Source organism: Pongo abelii, chromosome 6, assembly GCF_028885655.2.
Source record: "Pongo abelii isolate AG06213 chromosome 6, NHGRI_mPonAbe1-v2.0_pri, whole genome shotgun sequence".
NCBI lineage: Eukaryota > Metazoa > Chordata > Mammalia > Primates > Hominidae > Pongo > Pongo abelii.
Window position 1 is genome coordinate 42,966,602 of NC_071991.2, and position 25,841 is coordinate 42,992,442.

At 39.0% G+C, this 25,841-nt stretch overlaps 1 protein-coding gene across 6 annotated transcripts in view; it reads left to right on the top strand.

Moving 5' to 3' along the window:
• GLI3 (GLI family zinc finger 3) overlaps nucleotides 1-25,841 on the top strand; it is a 275,490-nt gene that overhangs the window by 168,175 nt on the left and 81,474 nt on the right. For all 6 annotated transcript variants that reach the window (XM_054559276.2, XM_054559275.2, XM_009242840.4 and 3 more), the window contains 2 exons: nucleotides 20,105-20,310; nucleotides 23,260-23,406. In XM_054559276.2, the coding sequence (XP_054415251.1) occupies nucleotides 20,105-20,310; nucleotides 23,260-23,406 (353 nt within the window). The remainder of the gene's footprint in view (nucleotides 1-20,104; nucleotides 20,311-23,259; nucleotides 23,407-25,841) is intronic.

Below are 25,841 nucleotides of genomic sequence, written 5' to 3' on the forward strand. Positions count from 1 at the left end.
AAGTAACAGATTAGCCAGATTTTGGATCTTCAGTGACCCAAGCAAGCTAAGCACACTAAAAGGAAATAGAAGGAGAGAAGTGGATTTTGAAACTCATCCTTGGAACTCTAAGAAAACTAGGGATGTTTTTGCAGATAGTCATACTGAAACAAATTTGAAAAATGCAATCTTGGCCATTTTTAGTTTTGATGTGAACTTTGCAAAAGGCAGACCAGAGCAGAAATGGGCATGATTATGTTGCAGTTCAGTAAAAATTAACAAGTTAAATGGCTTACTGGCCTGTGTTTATCTCCTGTGCTGACTTAGCTAATTTGGTGACATTGCCTCAATTTTTATAACTCTGTGTTGAAAAACATCAAGTGCGATGCTAGAAATATACTCTGCCTCTTTTCTCTTGTGTGTGTCTACGCGCGTGTGCAGGAAGAAAATAATGCAGGGAGAATGGTCAGAGTGGCAGGAACTGCCTTAGAGCATGTGAGTGCATTTCCAATAAAGATAAAAGTGAGTGTCTAACCCAAAGCCATAGGTTTTCTAAAATCCCATCACCTAATATTTTGGCATATGCAGCATCACACATGTTTGTAAGTGACAGATATTTAAAATTTTCTTATGCAGTACAGGGAGGTTACAGATTCACTGAAAGAAAGTTCTCAGTTGGGACTCTTACAGGGAATGGAAGCCTAGGCCCAGACTGAAAATCTGAACTAATACCAAAATGAATTGTGTGTACAGTTGCCCTTGAAGGCATTCTCTTTTTTTAAGGTTCCCCCATACAGGGTCCCTCATTGCCTGGAAGCACCTGTAAATTGTTCCTAAGGAGCCCTGTGCATACCATGGCCAAGTCTAGTATGGCCTGGGTAGCCAGCCTAAGGGAGTTAGGTTAACTGGGCACAGTAAATGATTCCCTCAGGCCTGACAAGGTTAATATATCTTTCAAAACCTGGGAACAAGTTACACATGAAACAGGAAAACTGCCAATATTCTTCTAAATACATTCAAATAGTATCCAAATATTGCCAAGTTCACCATAAGTGAATAGTATCTCTATCATCTGATGGGGAGTGTGGAGAGGGAAGCTCTAGAGTTAAATGAATTGCCTCATTTGCAAAACAGATCACCAAACCATGTTGCTTGAATATGCTTTACATTTTTAAGACAGCATGGAAATAAACATTTCCAGTTTACTAAAATGCTTCTTGCCTCTGTTCAAAGTAATCTCTGGTTCCCCCACAAAGCAAAATCCCCATATTCCTAGCACCCATTGTCGTTAACATATACTATGCACACTAAGGAAAGTTTTCAGGAACAAATTTAGAATTTTAAGTCAGTAACGTAAGCAATCAGACCCCTAAAGGGGCCTCTGATTTTTCATATGTTATTTGCCAGGGATATAACAAATTAATATTAGAATTATGTTGGATTATGTTAATACTTTTATTACCTGCCATGTCGTATTGATTTATTTAAAGTAAGTATTTTTTTTTATATATCTTCACTATGTTACTGTATATGCGTATGTACCCATACAGTGCTCACTTCTGTCTGTGTTCCTTGTAGTACTCTAAGCCTGTCCTTGGGATTAGTCAGCCAAAGACAGCATGGTCTTCCATCTTAAAGGAAGTAGTCAAGAGGGGGAAAAGAAGGTCAGTCTCAAGTATTTTAATCTTGTTTTAATGATCAAAGTCATTTCAGGGCTGCAGTGATACATGTAGTCATTGGATTGAGGGAAGAATAGTCCAAGTCAAGAGTCCACTGGAAATAGAAGAGTGAGGCTGGAGCTGTGAGCAGAGGTGCAGCCTTCTTCAGAAAGCCATGCTAGGCTCCATTCTCACAATTGAATAGCTGCACGGTTGTGGATGTTGTATACTGTTTGTGAGAGAGAATTTTCAAAGTTTAAATCCTCGAACACTTCTGGAGTCTCTCTTCATCCTCTGGAATGTGGGGAGCAGGCTGTGGGGATCTGACCCAGGAGGTGGGTACACTTCCAAAGGCCTTTTCGTGATCTGAAGTGCGATCCAGAAATGCACTGCACCATATTTAATTTGTGTTAACCTCCCCACCTTTCCCCATCTTTTAACCCAGACAAACAGGACTCTTTAGTTACTTAGGTTATTATTGGTGGTGGTTTCTGTGTTTGTTGGAGGAGGGAGTTGAGTTGGAAGTTGGGAGTTGTGGAAGTTGAATTGGAAGGAGTGAAAAGTAGAGTCCACCCCCTTCCCCCGAGTGTATTGGAGAGAAACATCCTTCCTTGGTCTGTTTGCTTTGCAAGGGTGTCCTTTGATGAGGTCTTTGTCCTAGGCACCCACTGAAGTCTCAGTGTACTCAAGCTTTAGAAAAGCCTATTGGCCCTTCTTTGTTTTCTTTGTTGAACTGTTTATTTTGCTTTCTTCCCATGAGGTTCCCTGGCCTTGCTCTGACAACGCTTTTCTGCATGAATTACATTCCTCCGAGCCACAAGTCTCCTAATTCTTCCAGTCCATTTGATTCCGGCCTGTGTGATTAGTCCATGGCTTCGATCCGCTGTGGGTCTCTGCCAAGCAGAGTGCTTGCTAAGTGCCCCTAACGTGGAGACCTAAAGACATTTTTTAACCTCATTAGTGAGGAGAGTAGTGCTTCATTCTAGTTTAATAACGTGGCTACTCTTGAATCATTACTAGCCTTAAAATCAGTGAAAGAGGCTACTAAGTCATTTGATTTTCTTTCAGTGTGAATAAGGCTATTGAAGGAGGGTAGTTCAGGTGTTACACTCAAGCCCAAGTTAGTAACATAAATCATCCCGTGTAGGGTGAGAGGGGAGCCCACTAGCTCCATTTGAGTTAAATTTACATATCTAAAGAATTTCATCATAATTTGCATAAAATGGATTGCCATATGTATAGAAATAGTGAACAACAAAAACAAAACTATTCGAGTATCTTATTATAACCATTACATTTTCTTGTACATATGCTATTTTTTGAAGCACGGTTTATGACTGGGACAGAAATGAATAGCTGATAAACTTATGAACTATGTTTTTAACTCTATTAACAAAGAGTAAATATTTTATTCTTTAATGCATTATACCCTCAATGTAGATATTGGTAAAACATTGTGATATAGCTTGACAAAATTCAGCTGTCTTAAAAGCAAAATTCTTATAAAGGGTATGTTGAGTTATTTTTACTTGCTTTTTTGTGCATGAGAATTTCTACTCTTAACAAGCAGATGGGGTGCATTGTAGCTAACAGGGGTCTGCATTTATTGATAATGTACCTGGGAGCAGTTTTAATATTAATTTAAAAATATTAAATAATAATATTTAATTAATATTAAAATAATAATTTTAATAATAAATTATAAATAAAATATAATTTTTATAAAATAAAAATAATAAAAAAGAGGACCAAAAAGTTTGTCAGGAATGATTGAACACACAGTCTGTGATGAAAATGATGCAGTATAAATACTTATTTTTAACACAGAAGCTCTTCCTTAAAGAACTGGGGAAGTACCAAGCAGTGTGGTCAGGGCCTGGTTTCATTGGTATCCTCTTCTTTTCTTGCTGGGTCTGGCTTGAACGAGGCTCTTGGGGTCTGACCTCTGTGAGCCCCCAATATGGCTATGCATCATTAGAGCACAGACTTTGTTGTGAGGTTCTCTGCCTGTGTTCCATTTAGCAAATAAACACTTCACTGTGCAGGATCAAGCTGCTTCTTCACAGAGGGAGGATTTATCAGGAAGATGGGAGTTAAACCTCTTTTGGCTAGAAGAGGCACTTCCTGCTTGGAGTGGGCTCTGCAAACAGAACACCCAGTGAGCTGAATTGCAGCTTCCATAATACTTCCTGCGTAACACAGCTAAACATCCCTCATGAGTGTGACTGGATTATGGCTTTGCTGAATAGTTCCTTTGAGCACATCTCTTCTCCACCCAATAATATGTTGGTTACATTCACCCATGACAATGCTGTTTGGTTGGGTTTCAAAGTGTAATTCCAGAGAACTCAAACATAGTGCTGTTGGCACATGGCTTCTCATGATCATCTTCGTAAAACAAGTTAATCACCTGTTTTCGTAATACACGTGGACCTCAGTGAGGTTCCATTCTCAACTCTACCACAAGTTAACCGGATCCTTGAGCACTTTCCGTCATCTCTGCAGGCCTTGTTTTCATGTACAAAATAAATTAATTAAATGATCTTTAAGATCCTTTCTAGTTCTTAACATCTCATGATTATGGAAAAATTTAAATTTGTTCGTTTTTTTTTCCTAGTGTGTGGACACTTACAAGGGGATTCCATGAAAATATTGTGGCCCTGACACATGCATGCCCACATGACATTTTTCCCACTAAGCCATAAAGTTTCTTGCCTGCTCTTTCCTTATGTGAAGCTCTGCTGAAAAAGTCTTGCCTGAATGCTGGTCATACTTCCCTCATTACTCTTTATACTCTGCAAGTGACACTTTGTGTATACTGCAGCCACCAGTGTGACCTGCCATGGCACTACAATTTGAACATCAATTTAAATAGATTCCCTTTGGAAGTTAAGGTAGCTAGATAACCATACCATCCTTTTCTATTAAAAGCCTCAATAATGTTAAAAATATAAGTGTAAGCATACATGCACATGCGTATCTGGTTTGGGGCAGTTTTTCTTTGTGTTTAAAAACATAGACTTTGAAGCATAGACTGAGTTTGAATTCAGCTCAGATACTTACTGTCAGATTACTGAATCTGTCCAAGCCAGTTTCACCATTCAATCCCATTTTATATCAAGGATTCAGCAAAGGAGCATATATATAGCACTTAACACAGTGTCTGTCACAGCATAGGTATTTGACAAATGGCAGGATTGCCTACTACATATCTATCACCATATTTAAATCATCTATTTTAAGTAGTACATCCCTTTTTCCATCTTTTAACATCTCTGAAGTTGGGATGTATTTTACAATCTATAGTGTTTTACAATTGCTTATTGGTAAAGTGGCAGTCATGAGGAAGTTCCAGGTATCTTTTAATAAAATAATTTTGCTTATATTTCCCTTTTTTGTACATGTACTGGAATGATATATGTTTAAAAAATCTATGTCTGAATAATTCTAAAAGAGCTCTTTTAATAAGTAAAGTAAAAACCAAAAGTGATAGGGAACCATTATCTTTTTTTAGTGGTATCTAACACAATTTTGCACCTTTAGATCAGTAACATCTTAGAGTTGAGGATATGTAGTATGTCATATGTATTATGTGTGTGTGTACGTATGTATTCGGTCAAAAAATGGATTCATTGTCAAGATTTTTTCCCCTGAGAGCCCAGCCACATTTTCCTAAATGTTACAATAATGGACCTAGTTGCAAGAATGTAAAGTTAAAAATGTAAAGAGAATGTTTTCAAAATGCTATTGCTGCCTAAACCTTGCAAAATGAAAAACGAGCACTTCTTCAGCCTGGAACAGTTTATAAAGGAGGAAAGCATGTGTTGTGTGATGGTTATGCTGGTGTATTTGTGCAGATGCATAGCACAGGCTCTGAGAGGGTAAGACTTCATGATTAATGGTGTTTATTCTTGACAGAAGCCTCCTTTATTTATCTGCAATACAGTTTAGCGATTTTATCAGGCACCTGAATGAAAAATATTCAGTCATACCAATATTGCAGTGTAAATTGAGTAGAGTCACTTTTTATTATATCTTCCTGCCTTATCATCTGCACAGTAATTTTCTAGCAGAGGTTTGATATGGAAAGGCTGGATTTAGCTGTACTTGACACAAAGCCTCTTCAATTTCCCCTAAAAGTTCAGGCTGCTCTTAGAAATGTGTGTGTGTGTGTGTGTGTGTGTGTGTGTGTCTGTGTGTGTGTATAATATATAAACCTTCTCTCTTATCCAAGCAATTTCAGGATTTGAAAGAATAAAAAGATAAAATACACAAACCTGGATGGGAGAAATGCTGTTAATATAAAAACATCTAATAGCTGTGAACTCACTGGTAAAAGCTCCTTTAGTGTTGAAGCTTGTGGCTCAGTACTGAACCTTTTGCATGGCTACGTGGTCCCACTTTCTCCTAATCAATCACCATCCAAATCCAATTAGCATAAAGCCAGACCCTATCGTTTCTCCTGGGAATAGTATCAAAGTTGAAGACCACAGTGGCCCAGAGAGGACATCAGTTGCTGCAATGATTGTGATGCTATTCTCGAGAAAGGAAAAAGAAAAGAGTTCTCATTTGTAGGATATTCAAGTGATGGGTCACTAAATTTTAAACAAAAGTGTATTCAAGCAACAAACTTTATAACATGGTCAAAGCTAAGCAATGACAGACAGGGAAAAATGGTTTGAATCATAGAAATCATTGGATTTTAGGAACAAAGGGGGCTTTAAACCTTGTGGGTAGAATGGAGATTATCTACTCCAAAGCTTCTCATTTGACAGATGAAAACAGTGAGGCTCAAAAAGCTGTTTTTGATAAGACCATGGTCCTGTGCACAGGTTTTCCAAGGGTAATATGAGCGAGTAATTCTTGCACATCATTTAGACATTTCCGATCAGATGAATATTCGTCTCCTCTTTTATGGTACTGGAAGACTTGCTTTCTCTCTGAAGAAGGAACTGCAGGAGGAGACACTGTAGCTTCTTGTTAAGTAGCCAGACTCATTTTCAGTCCTCCATGATGCTGTTCTCTATGTCTTGGGCAAAGTTCCTGAAGACCATGATAACAAGACCCCTAAGAAAAGTATCCCCTTATGTAGAAGTTGATGCTGCTTTTCTGTTGAATAATATAGACAAATTGTTCCCCATCACTACATGCACTCTACAGTATACTACATATACTCCTTTTCCATATGTAATTTAATTTTGAAAAGTTAACACCCTCCAAGGGGATAAAGTTCTGAAATATTGAGAAGTATGCTTAGGACATAAAGCCTTAGTCTCATGTAGTAGTCCTACAAGCTCTACTTCCAGTTACATCTAAAGAGCCTGCCATTTCAAAAGGGCTCACTTTTTTCACCTTTATGGGACCAATGCTCTAGCAAACCTTGAAGATTTTATTCTGGAGAAGAGTTATTGAATCACTAATGATAGTTCCTTGTGGACATCTCTATATAACTTAAAATAAGGATGATTAAAAGAATGAGGGGAAGTAGGAGTGAGATGTCAAGGTTCAAGGGGTAACTCAAAAAACAGTCTAGTTAGTAGTTAACAGTAATAATAATTATGATGAGGATGATGATGATACTAATATAGAAAAAGTCTTTATACTAGCTAGAAGATGAGACTACTGTTGATAAAAGATTCATTCTGATTCTTGAGGTAGCCTTACTGTCTTCTTAGCTCAGAATTCTAGGTGCTTCCTGTCTTTGTTATAAATATCCTCTATAACACCTGCCACCGGACCCAACATTAAGCAAGGATTAAATAGTTGGAACCCAACTTCCTGTTTTCAATTAATTATATCCACCTAGTACCTGAAGTCCGCTGAGGGGAAAGTTCTTGCTTGAGTAACAGATTCTACCTTAGTGCTGCTGAGACTTTTAAAGTAGCTGTTTACCTTGAGTTGTTGAGATTTCCATGTAAATGATACAAGCATGAGCTGGTTTGTTTGTAAACACATCTAACTGAGTCTCTTGTATGTATGTTAGGGTCATTTTCCCTTACACTGGATGTATATTATGGCTCAGACTCAAAAGTTTCTGCTAAAGGAAATCATGATGGATAAGTTTCTGCATTGTTGGAAAATGTAACACCTATACAGACAAATGTCACTTATCCCAGGAGTTTTCTAGGCACAGTTAGTTCGTCATAGAGGGACTTAGTTGTTTGAGGAGCCATTCTTTCTACACTATTGTGTGTCAATATTGTTCCATTTTGCCTTGTATTTTCTTTTGGAAAGGATATTATTTTGCCTATTTGAGTCTGTTTTTGAGATGGAATTGGTAATTCATCAAATTGCAGAAAATAGGATCGATAGAATTAGTGGAAAATAGAGAGGAAAGTCACAGAAATCAAACTGATTTAAAAATTTTTGTTTTCTCTATCTCTAAAGACAAAAGTTTTTTGTTTATTTTTTTTCCTCATGGCAATGAAGTTGCTGAACTAAAACTACAGAATTATTATGCTCTTGGATTTACTTTGGAGAAAAAAAAATCCGTCATCTTAACTAAGGTAAATCAAATCGCTTAATCTACCTGTTAGGAGAAAAGATGAGATGGGTGCGCCTAAGTAATGCCAAAGGGACATCATAGCTGAACTCACCCAGCCACAAACAGCTCACTCCCTATCAGGTCCTTGAGGGAAATCAGTACTCAAGAAGGCAACAGAAGCCAGGTGACTTTGGCCTTAACCAACCCAGAGCTCTAGGAATGGCAGCAGCAGCAGGAATGAAGGTACTGGTTGTAGGGGCCAACATTTACTGAGAATTTACCATGTGACAGTCACCAGGCTACACGCTTTCTGTATACTTCCCTGTTAAAAAGGAAATGGTACAGTGCTGCCGCTTCTCTGTCTTGGCTTAAGTAGCTGGAGAGCAAAGCAGGCTTTTAAAGTCTAGTTCACCCAACAGTCAAACCTAAGCCCAAGACCTTGCAACTGGTGTATAGAACAGCTTACTGAATGCACACTTCCAGGTACAGGGAGCAGGAGAGTGAGACGGAAGGAGAGACTCCTTTGATCCTCTGGGCCTGGCTGGATTGGCCTCTGCCGTGGCCTGCTCCACTGGAGGAAAAGGGACTACCCAAGGGAAAAAGCTTGGCTGATCAAAGGTAACCACTTGTTATCTCAGGGGAAGAGGAGAGGAAAGGACAGCATGTGTGTGCTTTCTTAATGCAGATCAGTTAGGAAACTGTCTAGAAAACAGAGCCCCATCAGATGTCACAGAATCCAGGCAATGAGAGCAGCTCTCCATCGCCCGTTCAACATGGCACCTAGGTGGTAGGAAAAGAATTGCAACTGGACCTATGAATGTCTCTTTTGACAGCGACAGCTGTTTCCTCATCAAGGTGGTATTTCTGTGAACATTGTAAAGATGGACATAGCATATTAGTTCTTCTAATAATGAATTATATTTATTTTATTATATTGATTAATTTATAATTTGTAATTGATAATTATAAATGAATATTATATTCATTTATACTTATTAATTCCATTTTATATTTATATAATACATACATTATATAATAAAACATTTTATTTAATAGTTACCGGTTTTATCTTTCTTACCAACTCTAGTAATCAGGGGAAGAAGATAAGAAAATGTCTTTCATTTATTAGACATTGCAGAAACAAGGATAATTTTGTGTGAACTGTTTGGACTCCGTTTGGAGGACAAAAAAAGTCTGCTAAAATAATAATTTAATATATAATGTGTATTCATGGAATTAAAATATTTAAAACATATGTTATTTAAAAACAAGTTGTCATCTGCCATTTGGTTCAGGTACGCTCTTTTCTCCACTTTTTTTTTTCTTCTGTTCTTAATTCTAAAATGTGAGACACATACATTGAGCTCTCTTTAAACAAAAGTTAATGGGATAGAACGTAGTCCTATGCTATGAGATGTGGTCATTTAGCTCTCAAGTACTTATTTGAATCAGCAGTATGTTCATTAAGATCTCTTTTTAATAACAGTGCATTGCACATTATAGTGGCTGGAATGGACTTTCTTTTTAATTCTTTGACCTTGAAATTTTAATTTATTAATGAGTTATATTTACAGTACAGAGTAGAGACAAATTTGGCACATTGTTCTTTGCAGTCTTTCCTGGAAGGAATGAAATCAATTTTAGCTATAAACAATTGCATTGCTCCTGTACAGTGATACTTGTATAACATTGTTTCGGTTGTTGGAAGAACATGACTAACATGTATTTGTTTGGCTTCTCTCTTCACAAGAAGCTCCTTTGATTGGCCTAGCAGTAGCCCCTGCCCCCTCCAAAGTTAGTACACAGATGTCCACCTTCCATAGCTTACCTTGAATTTAGACTAATGTGTCAGCTAGACTATTTTTGTTTTATGGCAGTAAATATGTTATTATTTATGTTACCTTTTAAAACATCAATATTTTATAAGTTTTGAAAAATAAAAATGTATATCAATTTGATTTTCTGAATTTAATTGAAATGGTTGAAACCACTGTGGGAAATCTCAATGTATTTGGCACGTATCCTTTTAAAAAATTATTGATGAATAATACAGAGAAAGGTGCACAAAATGTACACATGTAGCTCAGTAAATGATGATGAATGTATATCAATTAGATTTTCTGAATTTAATTGAAATGGTTGAAACCACTGTGGGAAATCTCAATGTATTTGGCACGTATCCTTTTAAAAAATTATTGATGAATAATACAGAGAAAGGTGCACAAAATGTACACATGTAGCTCAGTAAATGATGATGAATGTATATCAATTAGATTTTCTGAATTTAATTGAAATGGTTGAAACCACTGTGGGAAATCTCGATGTATTTGGCATGTATCCTTTTAAAAAATTATTGATGAATAATACAGAGAAAGGTGCACAAAATGTACACATGTAGCTCAGTAAATGATGATGAATGATCATGGAGTGAAAACTTCTAACTTAACAGTTCTAGAAATAGAACATCCCCACACCTCAGAAGCCCTTCTTCCATACTCTCCACCCACCTGAAGGTCAACATTATCCTGACTATCCTAACACTGAAGTTGACTTTTGCCTGTTAATGAACTTTATATAAATGGGAACATACATTATATTCTTTTGTGCCAGGTTTCTTCTTTTTTTAGTTAATTTTAATTTTTTTCTGATGAACTTCCCATATTATTTATCACATATTTTTTATTTTTACAGCTTTTTATTACATATTTTTTGTTTCAATAGCTTTTGGGGTACAAGTGGTTTTTGGTTACATGGATGAATTGTATAGTGGTGAAGTCTAAGATTTTAGTGCACCTGTGACACCAGTAGTGTACATTGTACCCAATATGTAGTTTTTTTATCCTTTATTCCCCCCGCCGACCCCTCGCCCCCTGCTGTCTTTGAGTCTCTAAAGTTCATTACACCACTCTGTATGCCTTTGCATATACCCATAGCTCAGCTCCCAGTTATAAGTGAGAACATACGGTATTTGGTTTTCCATTCCTGAGTTACTTCACCTAGAAAAATGGCCTCTAGCTCCATCCGAGTTGTTTCAAAAGAAATTATTTCATTATTTTTTATGGGTGCTGGGCTTCTTCTATCCATCATTATGTTTGTGAGATTTTTTATGTTGTAGTTTGTTCATTTTCATAGCTGTTTACTATTTCATTGTATGAATTATTTGTCCATTCTACTGTTGATAGATATTAGATTGTTTCCAATTTTTAAGTGGATAACTAATGCTGCTATGACTCTTTGAGTACATACGGCACATATGCACACGTGATTGTCTCATATATTCCAAGGAAAAGGATTGCTGGATTATATGGTAAGAATTTGTGCAAGTACCCAATGCCTGACTGTTTTCCAAAGAGGTAGTTCTAGCTTGTGTTCACATTGAGAGTTCCTGTTGGCCTAAATCCTCATCAACATTTGTCACTGTCAGACTTCTTAATTTTAGCCACTCTAGTGGATGTTTAATGATAACTCATTTTGGTTTTAATTTGCACTGCACTATAAATGATGTTTATGGAGAGTTAGTTAAAAGATAATAGAAAAACCTTATCATACTAAGAAATAAAGTATAATTCAAAATACGTGATTTTTATTTTGAATATGTAAGAAGTGCATAATGCCTGAGAAAATGCTGGAAGTAACTATGTTAAAATGTTGACATTGGTTAGCTTGGATAGAGTGAATGGCTATTTCTTTTTTTAAATAATCACTTGTCTTTTTCATTCATGGAGTATGAAGTCCTTTTATACTCAGAACAAGAAACTTTTTTTTTTTTTTGAGACGGAGTTTCGCTCTTATTGCCCTGGCTGGAGTGCAATGGTGCGATCTTGGCTCACTGCAACCTCCGCCACCTGGGTTCAAGCGATTCTCCAGCCTCAGCCTCGCGAGTAGCTGGGATTACAGGCATACGCCACCATGCCCGGCTAATTTTTTATTTTTTATTTTTTATTTTTTATTTTTTTTTGTATTTTTAGTAGAGATGGGGTTTCTCCATGTTGGTCACGCTGGTGTCAAACTCTACACCTCAGGTGATCCACCTGCCTCAGCCTCCCAAAGTGCTGGGATTACAGGCACGAGCCACTCTGCCCGGCCAATAAACTTATTTACAAAAATCTCTTGAAGTAATGTTTCGTCATTAAAACAAATATTTCTTTTCCCTTCTCTGTCTTTAAAAAAAATCAGCCTTAGCCCTTGAATTCTCCATGTAAGAAAATATTCATCACCTTAGCATTAATGCATACATTAAGCAATATTCTAGCCCTCACCTTTAGTGGCCACTTTCATTCAAATCATATTTGCTTTTTGTGCTGGTTCATTGTCCGTATTTTTCATGACTCAGATGCTTTTGGGAGCCTCCTGTGAATGCTTTTCAGCTGTGCCACTCATTAGGTCACATCCACTCATACACACTTCTTTTGAGTGTAGCCTTTTGCCTCATATGACTGTAGGCTCTTTCAGAGAAGAGACCATGCAACCATGTATCATGCTCCTTGAAATCTCTCCCAAGTGCAGAAATCATAGTGGATTCTTAAGGAATGGATTTTCAGTAAAATGTTGTATTAGTCCATTTTCACGCTGCTGATAAAGACATGCCCCAGACTGGGCAATTTACAAAAGAAAGAAGTTTAATGGACTTACAGTTCCACGTGGCTGGGGAAGCCCCACAATCATGGTGGAAGATGAAAGGCACGTCTCACATGGTGGCAGATAAGAGAAGAGAGCCCGTGCAGGGAAACTCCCCTCTACAAAACCATCAGATCTCATGAGACCCATTCAACATCAGGAGAACAGCCCCGCCTCCATGATTCAACCACCTCCCACACGTTCCCCCCAACAACACATGGGAATTCAAGATAAGATTTGGGTAGAGACACAGCCAAATGATATCAAATGTATATCCAATGAAGAGATCATTGAAATTTTCATCTGTGTGGTTATACATGTAGTTTTTAAAAATTAAAATCCAAATGGTAAATTTGTAAAAACCATATGCCAATTAAGAATTCATGGAAAAGTATTTCACAGCTACAAAGATGATGAAAATAGGATTGGAAATGGAACCATTTTATCAACTAGGGGCCTGGAGGCTGATGGAGTGGGTATGTACAGAGGTGTGGGTAGGGTTAAGGGGACGAACAAGTAATAGTAAAGCCCCTAATACAGTCGAAGTTGGAATGAAAAAGTGATTCAGTGAGGGCTGGAGCAGCAGAGGAGGGCTCGCCCACCAGGAACAGTGGCCTTGGGGGAGCAATGCCATACCACAGAGCCACAGCTAGCGGAGAGGGAGGAGGGGACTTGTTTTCCCTTCCTGCCAACTCCTGCCGTGCTTCCCTTAAGTAAAACCGGAGGGAAGGCGAGCCAGCTGATTCAGACCTTAAAGACCAGATTCCCCACACAGGCTGTGGCCTTGGAGAGGAGAAAGAGCAAATGGAAAGTAACCACCATAACCATCTGCACCTCTCAGGGTCACGTGGTGTTTCTAGGGCAGAGGTTATCTGAAAGCTTACCTTGCATAGAGGGAAAAAAAAGTATAGGATTGTGCAGATTTATGACAGTATCTACTGTTTTACTCTTGAACATTTTAGATATTTGTTTTCTTTAGTGTATGGAAAGGAAGAAAAACATATATATATATATGTATACATACATATATTTGAGGCAAGGTCTCACTCTCTTGCCCAGGCTGGAGTACAGTGGTGCACTCATGGCCCACTGCAGCCTCAACCTCCCAGGCTCAAGTGATCCTCCTGCCTCAGCCTCCTGAGTAGCTGGGACTGGGACTATAGGAGTGTGCCACCATGCCAGTCTAATTTTTTTATTTTTATTTTTCTAGAGATGGGGTCTCCCCATGTTGCTCAGATTGATCTTGAACTCCTAGGCTTGAGTGATCCTTCTGCTTCAGCCTCCCAAAGTGCTGGTATTACAGGCAAGAGCCACTGCACTGGGGCAAAGCAAATTTTTTCTTACAAATTTTGATTTATTAAAATGGTGTTTATTGAATAATTAATTAATTGGTTAAAAATGCATTAAAAAAGACAACTACCCTCTGTTCTCTATTAGACCACTGCTTGAATATGAAGAAGGATGTCTACTTGTTATATTTAAAAAAAAACAAAAAATAAGCTTATGTAAAAAACCAACATATTTCAGTCTTCCAGTAGTTGGAGCAGTCATGTAGAGATGCAGGAGATATGTGTACATTTCCAGTATCCCAAGCAATGTGTAAGCAAATTGTAATAATCTGGCATATAAACCTTGTTTAATGCTCTCATAATGGGTAATGCAAGTGATTAAATACTGTGATTTTAATCTTGGCATTTTAGTAACCTAATAAGATAGATGAAAAGGCAGTAATGAATTAGATTATATAATAATATTTCATTCTAACTCAGAAGTCCAGTTATTCTCTGCAACATGTTTTAAGTTTCTCATGGTATACTGTTAAAAATGCTCTGATAAGAATCTTCTACTCTTTCATCGTAATCTGTTCTCATGACCACATAAAAAATATTCTGAAATCAAGTTTCCTACACAAACAAACAGTTTCCACTGGGCAATATGGAAACAAAATGCCAGCGACTCATTAGGTCTCCACTGTCTTGGAAGACGGATGGGTAGAAACAGCATAAGGGGCCTTATCCCTGAGTGGACACAGAGGCCTTGCATACAGGAGCCAAGACACACGGATAACGGGGCGAGGCACATCTTCCCAGCTGTGCCCTGTAGTCCCAACAACCCTCTACAGTTTGAGAATCTCTGGTGCCCAGACAGCAGTTTGTCAGATTTAGTTTGGAGGGCCACAGGCATATTTCTATACTCTTTTGCTGCATTATAAATAGCATGGAATGTCTGTTCTGAATTTCAGTGTTTTTCTCAGAATGCTTGTTTGTTGTTTTGGTTCTTTCCTCCATGGTTTGTGTCTCCCTCCAATGACTGAGCCACAGACAGTCCCAGGACAGAGAGAAGATGGACTGCCACAAAGACCGAAAGCGGTGATCTTCAGTTCATTTCTGTGTGTATCTACTAAAAATATGCATCAAGCAGACACCTACAGTTTTTTTCCTGGCACTACTTTTAATCTTCAAATGAAGATTTTTAACAATCTCGACAAATATTTACCAGGCCAAGTTGATGATAGTTTGTAGGAAAATATATGTCATTTCTATGGGAAATTTTGTGGCCGCCTTCTCCATACCTCACCTGTCCTCTTCCTGCAGTGGAATTCAGCCCTCCTCTGGTCATAATCCTGAGTGCCTCTCACATAGCAGTGAACACACCTCTGCCTGATAAATTTAAGGAGCTTAACCTTCTCTCCCAGATTTGCTTTCCAGTTAAAAACACAATAATTGGGCCAGGAGCAGTGGCTCACGCCTGTAATCCCAGCACTTTGGGAGGCCGAGGCGTGCGGATCATCTGAGATCAGGAGTTCAAGACCGGCCTAATCAACATGGTGAAACCTTGTCTCTACCAAAAAGACAAAAACTTAGCCGGGCATGGTGGCACATGCCTGTAATCCCAGCTACTCAGGAGGCTGAGACAGGAGAATCGCTTGAACCCTGGATGGCGGAGGTTGCAGTGAGCTGAGATTGCACCACTGCACTCCAGCCTGGGCAACAAGACCAAAACTCTGTCTCGAAAACAAAAAACAAAGCCACAATAACTGACAAATGATCTAGCTGCCAAGAATTTGAAGGTGGCTCTGTTAGGTAAGGTTAAAAACACCTTTATTTAAAGACTATTTACATGTCAGGAGACTGTTTGGCTATGGTAGTTCAAGTTTGGATGCTCAGCTTTGTTTGCTTAGAAACTCATTTTTGTCACACTTTAGTGCTAGAGAAATATGCTAACCCAGCTCACGAGAGACTAATGTGGAAACAATTAATAAGTGACCAAATTTTAATGAGAAACTGAATACCAGCCACTGCTCCGCTAGGGAACTGCTCTGCTAGGGAACAAATCGCCATTTGGACTTTTTTTTTTTTTTTCTGAGTTTAGAATCAGAAGAAAAGAAGTATTGTTGGCTGGTTCTGCAAGAACATCGACAACCACAGCACTTAGGCACTGTGTTCCTACCTTTACACACAGGATTTCAGCCCTCACGGCGGCTCCTGGAGGGAGCTGTGATTGTTCCAATTTTGTGTATAAGGAAACTGATGCTTGAGTGACGGAATAAGTGAAGAAACCTTCAAATCCCATTCCTTCAAAACCCTTGGATTTAATTACTGACTTCATTTTCTTAACCACCTCATGTGACTTTATGATTTTACTAAGGGAGGTCCTGGAAAATCCAAGGAGGTGCCTCCAAGGTGCTGTCAGGGAGAGGAGCAAAGCCGACTGGTGTGATCAGATTTGCTTTGGAAAGGGGATTCTTGCACACAAAAAACCTGCTCACAGATGTTTATAGCAGCTTTATTCATAATTGCAAAAACGTCGAAATAACCAAGTTTTCCTTCAGTAAGTGAATGAATAAATAAGCTATTCCATACAATGGAATATTATTCAGTGCTAAAAGGAAATGAACTTTGAAAAGATATGGAGGAAACTTAAATGCATATTATGAAGTAGAAGAGGCCCATCTGGAAAGTCTACTACGTACCGTATGACATTCTGGAAAAGGGAAAACTATGGCGAGGGCAAAAAGATCAGTGGTTTCCTGGGGTTGGGGGCTGGGAAAAGGAAGAAGGGAAGAATTGGTGAAAGAGGATTTTTAAGGCAGTGAGACTGCTCTGTATGATACTGTAATGGTAGATACATTTGCCCAAACCCACAGAAAGGATAACACCAAGAGTGAACCCTAAGCTATGGACTTCGGGTGACGATGATGTGTGAGTGTAGGCTCATCACTCGTAACAAATGCACCACTCTGGTAGAAGATGTTGATAATGGCAGGAGGCTATTTATATGTAGAGGCAGTGGGTATATGGGAAATCTCTGTACTACAGCTCAATTTTGCTATGAATTTAAATTGCTCTGAACAAAGTCTGTTAACAAAAAGAATGTTTTAATATTTCAATATTTGAAATCACACAGTATGTTGCATTTGCTACCCCTACTATGCATGTATATATGTTTATATGTGTGCATATATCTGTGTACATATACACATGTGTATATAAATATGTTTCTGTATATGTGTATTACGGGTGGAATATGTTAGCACAGTATGTGATGTATATGTCACATATGATTTTACATATGGATGTATGTGTATATTTGTATATATATGTGTGTGTGTATGTGTTGAGCATTCAGTATATACTAGGCTCAGTACGTGAGACTTTACTCATGTCAACTTCCTAAGACTCCCACAAGGTTATCTTCCCCACTGGACCTTTAAGGAAGAGGAGAAGGTGACTATCAAGGCTGAGGTCCACTCACATTGAGTCCCACTGCTTGGATGTATCTGATTCTAGAGTTCCTGATCACCCCCTTATGACTGCCTGATGCACCTGTATCTTTATCTTCAAATCCTGGAGGAACCCTCCTTTCCACTGTTGCTTCTTAGCAGTGTGTAAAAGGACCGTAGAGCCCAGTGCTCCTGCCAGAGAAGATATGACCAGGTCTTGGAGCCTCACTCGTGGGAAGCTGGTTTAGTAGGTACCTTCAGTGTCCTGGTGGGAAAGGCTTGAATCCAAGTGAAGCAGTGACAGGGACATCAGACTTGATAGACTTTTGTGAAGAGAAAACAGCTTCCTAGGCTTTCTTTGGGATTGATGACCACCCTAGCCTGGCCTCTATAATTTCTGTGTTTTTCTAGATGCTGATTAGTTTTCCTGTGCATAATTCTCCAAAATAGAATTTGGACCTCTAGGGATATTCTTACTACTCTTCTCAACTCTGGAGTTTTGGAGAAATAATAGGTTTCAATCTTTGGGTAAATCAAGAAAAGCCAGTAAGAAATGTCACTGCCCACCCTGATGTTTAGTTCATGTTGCTCAGACCAAGTTATTCCTGGATCGCAAAAGCTGGCCCAGGAGGCATCATCTCATGGCTTTCTTGAAACAGCTCTTCTGCATTCGGTGGCACCAGTCTCTCAGTGGAAATCTATAAACAAGTTTGTGTTTAGAATCAGATTGGAAGGATTGCTTGTCCTTTCTTGTGAAGAATAAATGAATGAATTAGAGCATCCCCTGTACCTTCTAAGGTAGCAAACACATCTAAATAGGGTGTAAGATTTAACCAATGACAGACACGTCTAAATGGAGCTTAGGGGCTGAGTTAACAAAGAACAGAAAGCTAACTTGTTTTGTAGTAAAGAGCTAAAATAGAAAAGACTAATAGGTTATGTTGATTTCTATTTAAACAAGCCATTTTACTAATTTCTGATTGGGTATGAAAGCCTCAAGCTGTTTTGAAAAGAAATAGCTATTTGCTGGTGGTAATTTCTTACTCTTCCCATGTGTAAATTTAGAAAACTTTGGATTTTTATTTTGCTTTCCCAAAGTAGCATCTAAGTAACAAATAAAAAGCCTCATTTTTTTTTTAGTTCAAAATGAAAAAAGAGTCAGAAAGAGAAAGTGAGAAAATCCACCCCCACCACCATATTTCAACTTCTTTTATTTTCTACTGAGAGAAAATTCATTATCTGATCTTTGATTTCATTTATTTCAGTGCCTGCACTGTGCACTTAGTGGAGCTGGCTTTTACCAAGATTATATTCTGACAGGGTGATGGGGGCCCGGCTGTGCATGAGCATTTGCTTTGCAAGGAGAAAATGTGTTTCCCCCTCCCTTTCATTTCACTCCTAAAGCCAGTGGTGGAAGAGGAATTTGCTGTTCTCAGTTGATCTCCCTCTATCAGGGCCTCCCCTTCCTATGGCCCCACGCTCTGTGAATGAGGAAAAGCGGGGAGCACAACTGTTTAACCTGTCAGAGCCCGTTCCCTGATTATCCATGCCAAATGTTTTCCGTTAGAGAAGGAACTTGGTGGTCCAGGAGGTTATGCAGACTGGCCATTCTAGAAGTGGCTGTCTCAGGGTATGGCTGTGGCTGTGGGGCAGCAGGTGTGAGGGGATTTTGAGGAATCTCTCTCCAGAAGCAGATCAGGATATCGTGGTAGCAAGGTGTGTTTTAGAATTTATTTTTATTAACCAAAATTTATTAACCTACATTCTACCTTAGCTCATTATAACCAAGGCAGGGGCTTGATCAAAAACACATTCTTCCCCAACTTTCTAACCCGGGAGCACTTAGTTACTACTGCTCACTGAATGTGGCTCATCAGGATGCCTCATGGAAAAGGGCTTGAGCAGAAAGCTGATTCCAGGTGCTACTGCACAGAGAGGAGGAGTTGCCTTCCAAGCACTCACACCCAGATCCAGAAAACTCATTTTACTTACCACTGCGAGGCCCTGGGAAGTTAAACAGACACGTGCCTGGATCTTTAGAGTGACCGATTTCCCGTTTCTAAGCAGACTTTTGCAATGGGTCTTCTTCCTTATGGGCAGCTCTGCCATGTGCATGATCGGGCTTCTAGACCAGACAAATTTGGGATTGTATTCTTTCATTCTGTTCTGTTATGCTCTTTTCTTTCCCTTTCTTTTTTCTTTTCGTTGTCTTTTCTTTTCTTTTCCTTCTTATTTTTATGCAACACCATGCTAGTAAGAGGTAAGTTTTAAATGGTGACATTAATATTTGGGTCAAGTGGAAAATACAATTGTAGCAACCACTTTAAGCCCAGTTGCCTGTTATTTAGAATTTCTTCTCATGGAAGGAGCCATAGGCTGACCTTTATTTTACTGTTTTGGAGTGCAATGAAGTTTCTCAGAAATCAATTTATTTTCCCAAAGGATTGCATAGCGATGTTCTGCCTGCTTTGTATCATGTTGATTTTAAGATAATAGTACTAAAATGTATTTGCCTGCAATTTTTTCCACAAGGCTCCTTTGAATTCACTTAAAATCTTACTTATTTTCTTTCACAGACAGCCTCTGCCTGTGGAGATATTTGTCTCATGAATACCCCTTGTGTCTGGTTTTCTTTGTACCCAGGACTTCTGCCTTATCTAGTAGCCCTACGTATCCAGACCTGCCCTTCATTAGGATCTCCCCACACCGGAACCCCGCTGCTGCTTCCGAGTCTCCCTTCAGCCCTCCACATCCCTACATTAATCCCTACATGGACTATATCCGCTCCTTGCACAGCAGCCCGTCGCTCTCCATGATCTCAGCAACCCGTGGGCTGAGCCCTACAGATGGTAAGTTCAGGATGGATTCTGCTTCTGCAGATCATGCAGCCTCCTCCCCGCTCCTCACTCGGGACATGTATAAAGTAGACCTGATGTTTAGTGAGTGTTTCCCATGTGCCAGGCGCTGTACTCTGTGCCTTACATGCATGATTGTGTTTCAGTGTTGTAACACCTCATTGGTAGTGGTGTTATTATCTCCATTTTCAGGTCAGAATAGCAGTGGGCAGTGGGGTTTACTTGCAGCGCAGTCAGTCCCATGGCTGGTAAGGGGCAGAGGTGGAATTCATTGCAAATGTTTCTGAGTCCCAAATCCCTGCTGGTAACTAGGGTTCTGTTCTGCTGCTTCACAAATGATTAGACTGGTCCTGTAGCCATTCACACACATGGATGTGTAACATGAGTGTTTTACTCACCTTTTGATGAACACTTTTCTGTTCTGTGTGTCTGAGAAGCACATTTATACAGATGTGTCTGTTGGAGGAGGGCTTCCCAAACTCTAGTGTGCCTATGAATCACCGGGGAGCCTGATAAAAGGCGATTCTGCATCAGGTGGGATCAGGTGGGGCCTGAGATTCTGTGCTTCTCAAAAGCTGATGATGTCAGTGCTGTTGGTGCCTGGACCACACTCTGAGTGTCAAGGTCTTAGAAAACATCATGGTCCAGGGCTGTTGCTTTCTGTCCTTGACCATGCCACATGAAAACCAGAAGAAGAATGTACTGGGAAAGGAAATGAGCTTAGACTTTCTCATATTTGGTGCTCATTTTAGGCTCTCAAGGATCGAATTCCTGTTGGTTCTATTAGTCCCCCCATTACTTTTCACATGACTCTTCTTAATTGGAGCTGTGTATTCTCCTGGTGTCAACTTATAAACTGGTCCTTTGATTCAGGAAAAGTATTTTCCATATCATGCACACATAGGAATTCACTTGCCCAATAATCACTGGAATCTGAATCAAGGTCCAGAATTGCATCACCTGTTAATTACAGGTAGCAGGCTCTGAATTCTTTGCAAGAGATCGCAAGTCACCACTGCCTGTACCACATCAGAGAAACACCAGGCATTTCATTTCACTGAGCAGTGCTTGATGTGACTTCCATGCCCTATCCACATTCTCTAGGTAGACGCCTTCCTGAGGCTGGGTGTGCATGGTGAGAAGCTGCATGAAGTGTCTCAGGAAACATCCACTCACTTGGGTTTTCAGAAATAGCTTTCCTTCAGTACCAGCCACTTTTTTTTTTGATTCAGTGCAGTGAATTTACTGGTTAATAATAGTAATATAGGTAGCTAAAGAATAAGTTTTGCCCTTTGGGCAGGATTAACATTTTATTTTATTTTGAGAAAGGGTCTCACTTTGTTCCCTAGGCTGGAGTGCCTTGGTGCAATCTCAGCTCACTGTACCCTGGACCTCCTGGGTTCAAGTCATCTACCTGCCTCAGCCCCCTAAGTAGCTAGGACCACTGGTGCGCACCACCACGCCTAGCTAATTTTTATATTTTTTGTAGAGACAGCGTTTCGCCATGTTGCCCATGCTGGTCTCAAACTCCTGAGCTCAAGCGATCTACCCACCTCTACCTCCCAAAGTGCTAGGATTACAGGCATGAGCCACTGTGCCTGGCCAAGATTCACATTTTAAAAATAAAAACCAAATATGAATTAGATTTTCTGCTTCAGATTTTATTTTGCACTTGAAGAACTGGAGAATCATCTCCTTCAAGTACTTGGGAGTTGGTGGAAATGACTAACAAGGAGAACAGACTGAGGGAGAGAGGGAGGCTAGCTGACAATGGACTTGGAATTATGCCTGGCCTGCAGAAATTTATTCGGGCTAGTGGAAAGTCATACCACTAGTTAAACTACTGAAAGCACTCTTATCATCTGCTTTGTGTAGCATTTATGATGAGTATATATATCACATTCTTTGGTTGATTTGCCTTCCTTTTCTTGCCTCTCAAGAATCCAGTTACTATAATCAAATAAAGTAACATGATGAATATTTCCCTTGTGGCCTAAAGTTTTTTTCCTTAAATCTCTATCTTTACCATGTATCATGGATAAAAAGTATATGAAACAAATATAAAATACCCACAAACCTATCGCTAGAGTGCTGGTATTTCTAGATAATAATTGTAAAACTTTTATTGATTGAATGCTATGTGCTGAGCGTGCTACATACATAATTTAATTTTTGCTCCTGATGACCTCATGGAGCCAGTTTAAATCCAGATCTCTATGAGTCTGGAGGCCACCCTCAGAACTGCTACAATGCCTTGCTGCTTTTGCACGAAAATTGGCAGGTGGAAACCGATTATTATTCTGTTAGAAAGCTGAGTCTTGGCAGTAAATTGCTCCAGATTGATAGGTATATTTTCTTTTTGATTTTGTAATGAAGAAAAGGAAAAGAGAGCTTTTAAATTATGGAATGTAAAATTGTAGCTTATCATTCAGTTGTGTTATTAAAGCTGTGCTGCCTTTTTTCATACTGGTAAACCCTGACTTTTCATGTGAGTGAGAGTTAACTCAGACACGCTTGTCAGAAAGCTTAGAAAAGTATTTTAAGTATGTCTGGAAAGATATCATAGTCTTCTAAGTTGTCTACTATTGTAAGAAATGCAAACATACAGCGATTTGATATAAAAATGATTTTATTTCGGGAGGCAAATGTGGTTATGTACATATATACATTTTAATCATTCTGATTTGTTGATAATTTCTTAGACCAACAACAAAAACTTAGTAATGCATTTCACTTTTTTCTATTCCTTTCCTTCAGTTTTATTTTCAGATAAAAGATGTTTAATGGAAGTAAGAGCACAATTTGAGCTAAAGGAGCTTTACTCTAATAAGCCATAAAAGGAATTGCTGATGTGGGTTGTGTAATGGACTCTGAGATGCCTCAAGAGAAACTTCTAGTTGACCTTCTTTCACTAGTAACCATACATCTCTTGTCTCCTCCTAGCGCCCCATGCAGGAGTCAGCCCAGCAGAATACTATCATCAGATGGCCCTGCTAACTGGCCAGCGCAGCCCCTATGCAGACATTATTCCCTCGGCTGCCACCGCCGGCACGGGGGCCATCCACATGGAATATCTTCATGCTATGGATAGTAAGTGATGGGGCTGTTTTCTAGAGTCTTGGGAAATGGCAAAGGCAACTTTATGAAACAGAGGAGAAGATACAAAGATTAGGTGATTGCGTAACTTTTTGATCTGGAGGAGAAAGTGGAACCACCACTATCTGGTGCTCTGGTTCCCTTGGTTTTCTAGAAGCTTCCACAGATTTGGTCATCCTGAGACTCCCTGTTTAGCTCAAGGATACCAGTGAACTGACAGATGCAGGCAATTGTAATTGACAGCGATATATAAATATTAGCTGGTTAAAAAAATCCCAGCCCAGGTGACATAGCGAGATCCATCTCTACAAAAAATTAAAAATTAGCTGGGTGTAGTGGCATGTACCTGTAGTCCCTGCTACTCAGGAGGCTGAGGCTGAAGGATCACTTGAGCCCAAGAGGTCGGTGTTGCAGTGAGTCTTGGTCACACCACTGCACTCCAGCCTGGCTGGGTGACAGAGTGAGACCCTGTCTTCCCAAACCAAAAAAATTTTTTCCTGTCGTGATTGTCTTGATAACAAAATAAGGGGGAATGGATTTGTTATATGGATGGACTTTGCCTCCCCACTCCTTGGTTTCATGGATTTTATGCTTTAAAAATTAATTTTAAAAAATACCTGTTTTAACAGGTTTTACATTTTTGCCTTAAATAATTGTTTGCCCCATATGTTTTCTTTACATTAAAAAAATTGTATTCCACTAAGACCGTTTGTAGCTGCTGAATATATGAAAGGATCAGAATAGTTATCAAGTTATCAATAGTTGCCAAATAGCTTATTTGGAAAAAATAAAAACTTTTTCCAAATCAGAAAGGACTACTTTTAGTACCTAGCAGTGGAATAAGGTGAGATTACTTGATGCATGTTGTATCACTTATTTTGGGGTCCCTTAGGTGTGTAATGATTTTTGTGGGTCACTTATGTAGATGCATAGACAAGTAAGCCTATAATTACCTCTTGTCAGAGCATTCCAGAGCACTCATCTCTTCAGTTCCTTTAAGGACACATCCGTTTGCAAGGCGCTCTGAAGTGAACCTAAAGCATCATCCAAGTCATACATCAGCAAAAGCCACTACCTTTGAATAGGACAACAGTACGACTTTGAGTAGGGCATTTGCTTAGCGTTTTGTTTGTTTTTCCTAGTAGCAGCAATTAACTTACACTTTTCCATCTACAATCTATTTGGATTCTTCTGTGACAGAGGGCAAGCATATGTCAGCTCTAGTTATTCAGTCCTGGGTCTTGGACTAGAAAGAAGGTGATTATTTCACACAGGGGTAAAAACTCTACAGGCCTTAGTCTGCTTACCACCAAGAACTACCTTTGTGTGTTTCATTGGAACACAAGATTCTGTTGGCTTCCACTGGGAAGCTCGTTACTACATGGAAAGTAAAAGAAATGTGTTACATCTTCTTCCGGGGTTCTGTTGTTTGGCTTTTTAGCATAGAGAGCTTACATTTCAGATTCATCAGAACCACATTTCAATTAGCGATTGTTGAAAAAAAAAAGTTGTGTTATTATGCAAATCAGTTATTTAAAATCTGCAAATAAAGAATATTAAAATAAGAGAGAATCCTTGGAAGGTCAGCCCACATTACTTTCCCTATTTGATGAGAATGTGTTTAGTCAGGCAGTGGCGGTTTTTATCTAAATAAAGGATGAAGCTACCCTTTTAGTTTGTAAAAACTAATTAAAGGAATTTTAATTTGCCTGAGTATATGGTAAATTGATTGTCATTAAGTAGGAATTTAGATGTCCTATCATTCATCACATAAAAATAAACCTCCTTTTTCTTTGTCAGAATTTCTTATTAGAATAGAGAAACAAAACAATTAACAGAAAGCCAGATCGGAGATATCTATGTTAGAACAATAAGGATTCTCTGGCTTATATTTAAGAAGGAAGTGGTATGATCAGTGAAGAACTGGGCTACTTCTCTTTTGGCTGTTGTGAAAATGCTTACCTGGCATTTTAGCAGCTCCCTTCAACAGAGTATCCCAAATCACTGTCCCCAAATGCTGACTTTCTCTTCTTTTGCTTGTTTATTAAGGAGTTGGGAAGAACATATTAAAGGGCTGGAAAGTTCTTAAGGCACTATATTCTTTCCCTCTAAAGTAATTGAAGTAGCATTTATTAATAGTTATTTAGTTAGAATGTAAGAAGATTGCCCAGAAATTTCCACCGTAGGAGATTTTTTCCAACAAAGAAGTGAAACATTAATCCTAAATTTTTATAGTGGTTGTCCATCTGCAGTGGTAGAGCGAAACCTGGGATCTATCTGGTCACTCTGATCCCTTGTTACAGATATTTAGGACTTCTTAATTAACACAACCCTCAATAAACTGGGTTCAGGTAAGCACCTGACTTTTAAATAGTGGGCATATCTAGGTTTCAGCAAGATGTAGGACAGAGTGTTTATATGTAGCTTGT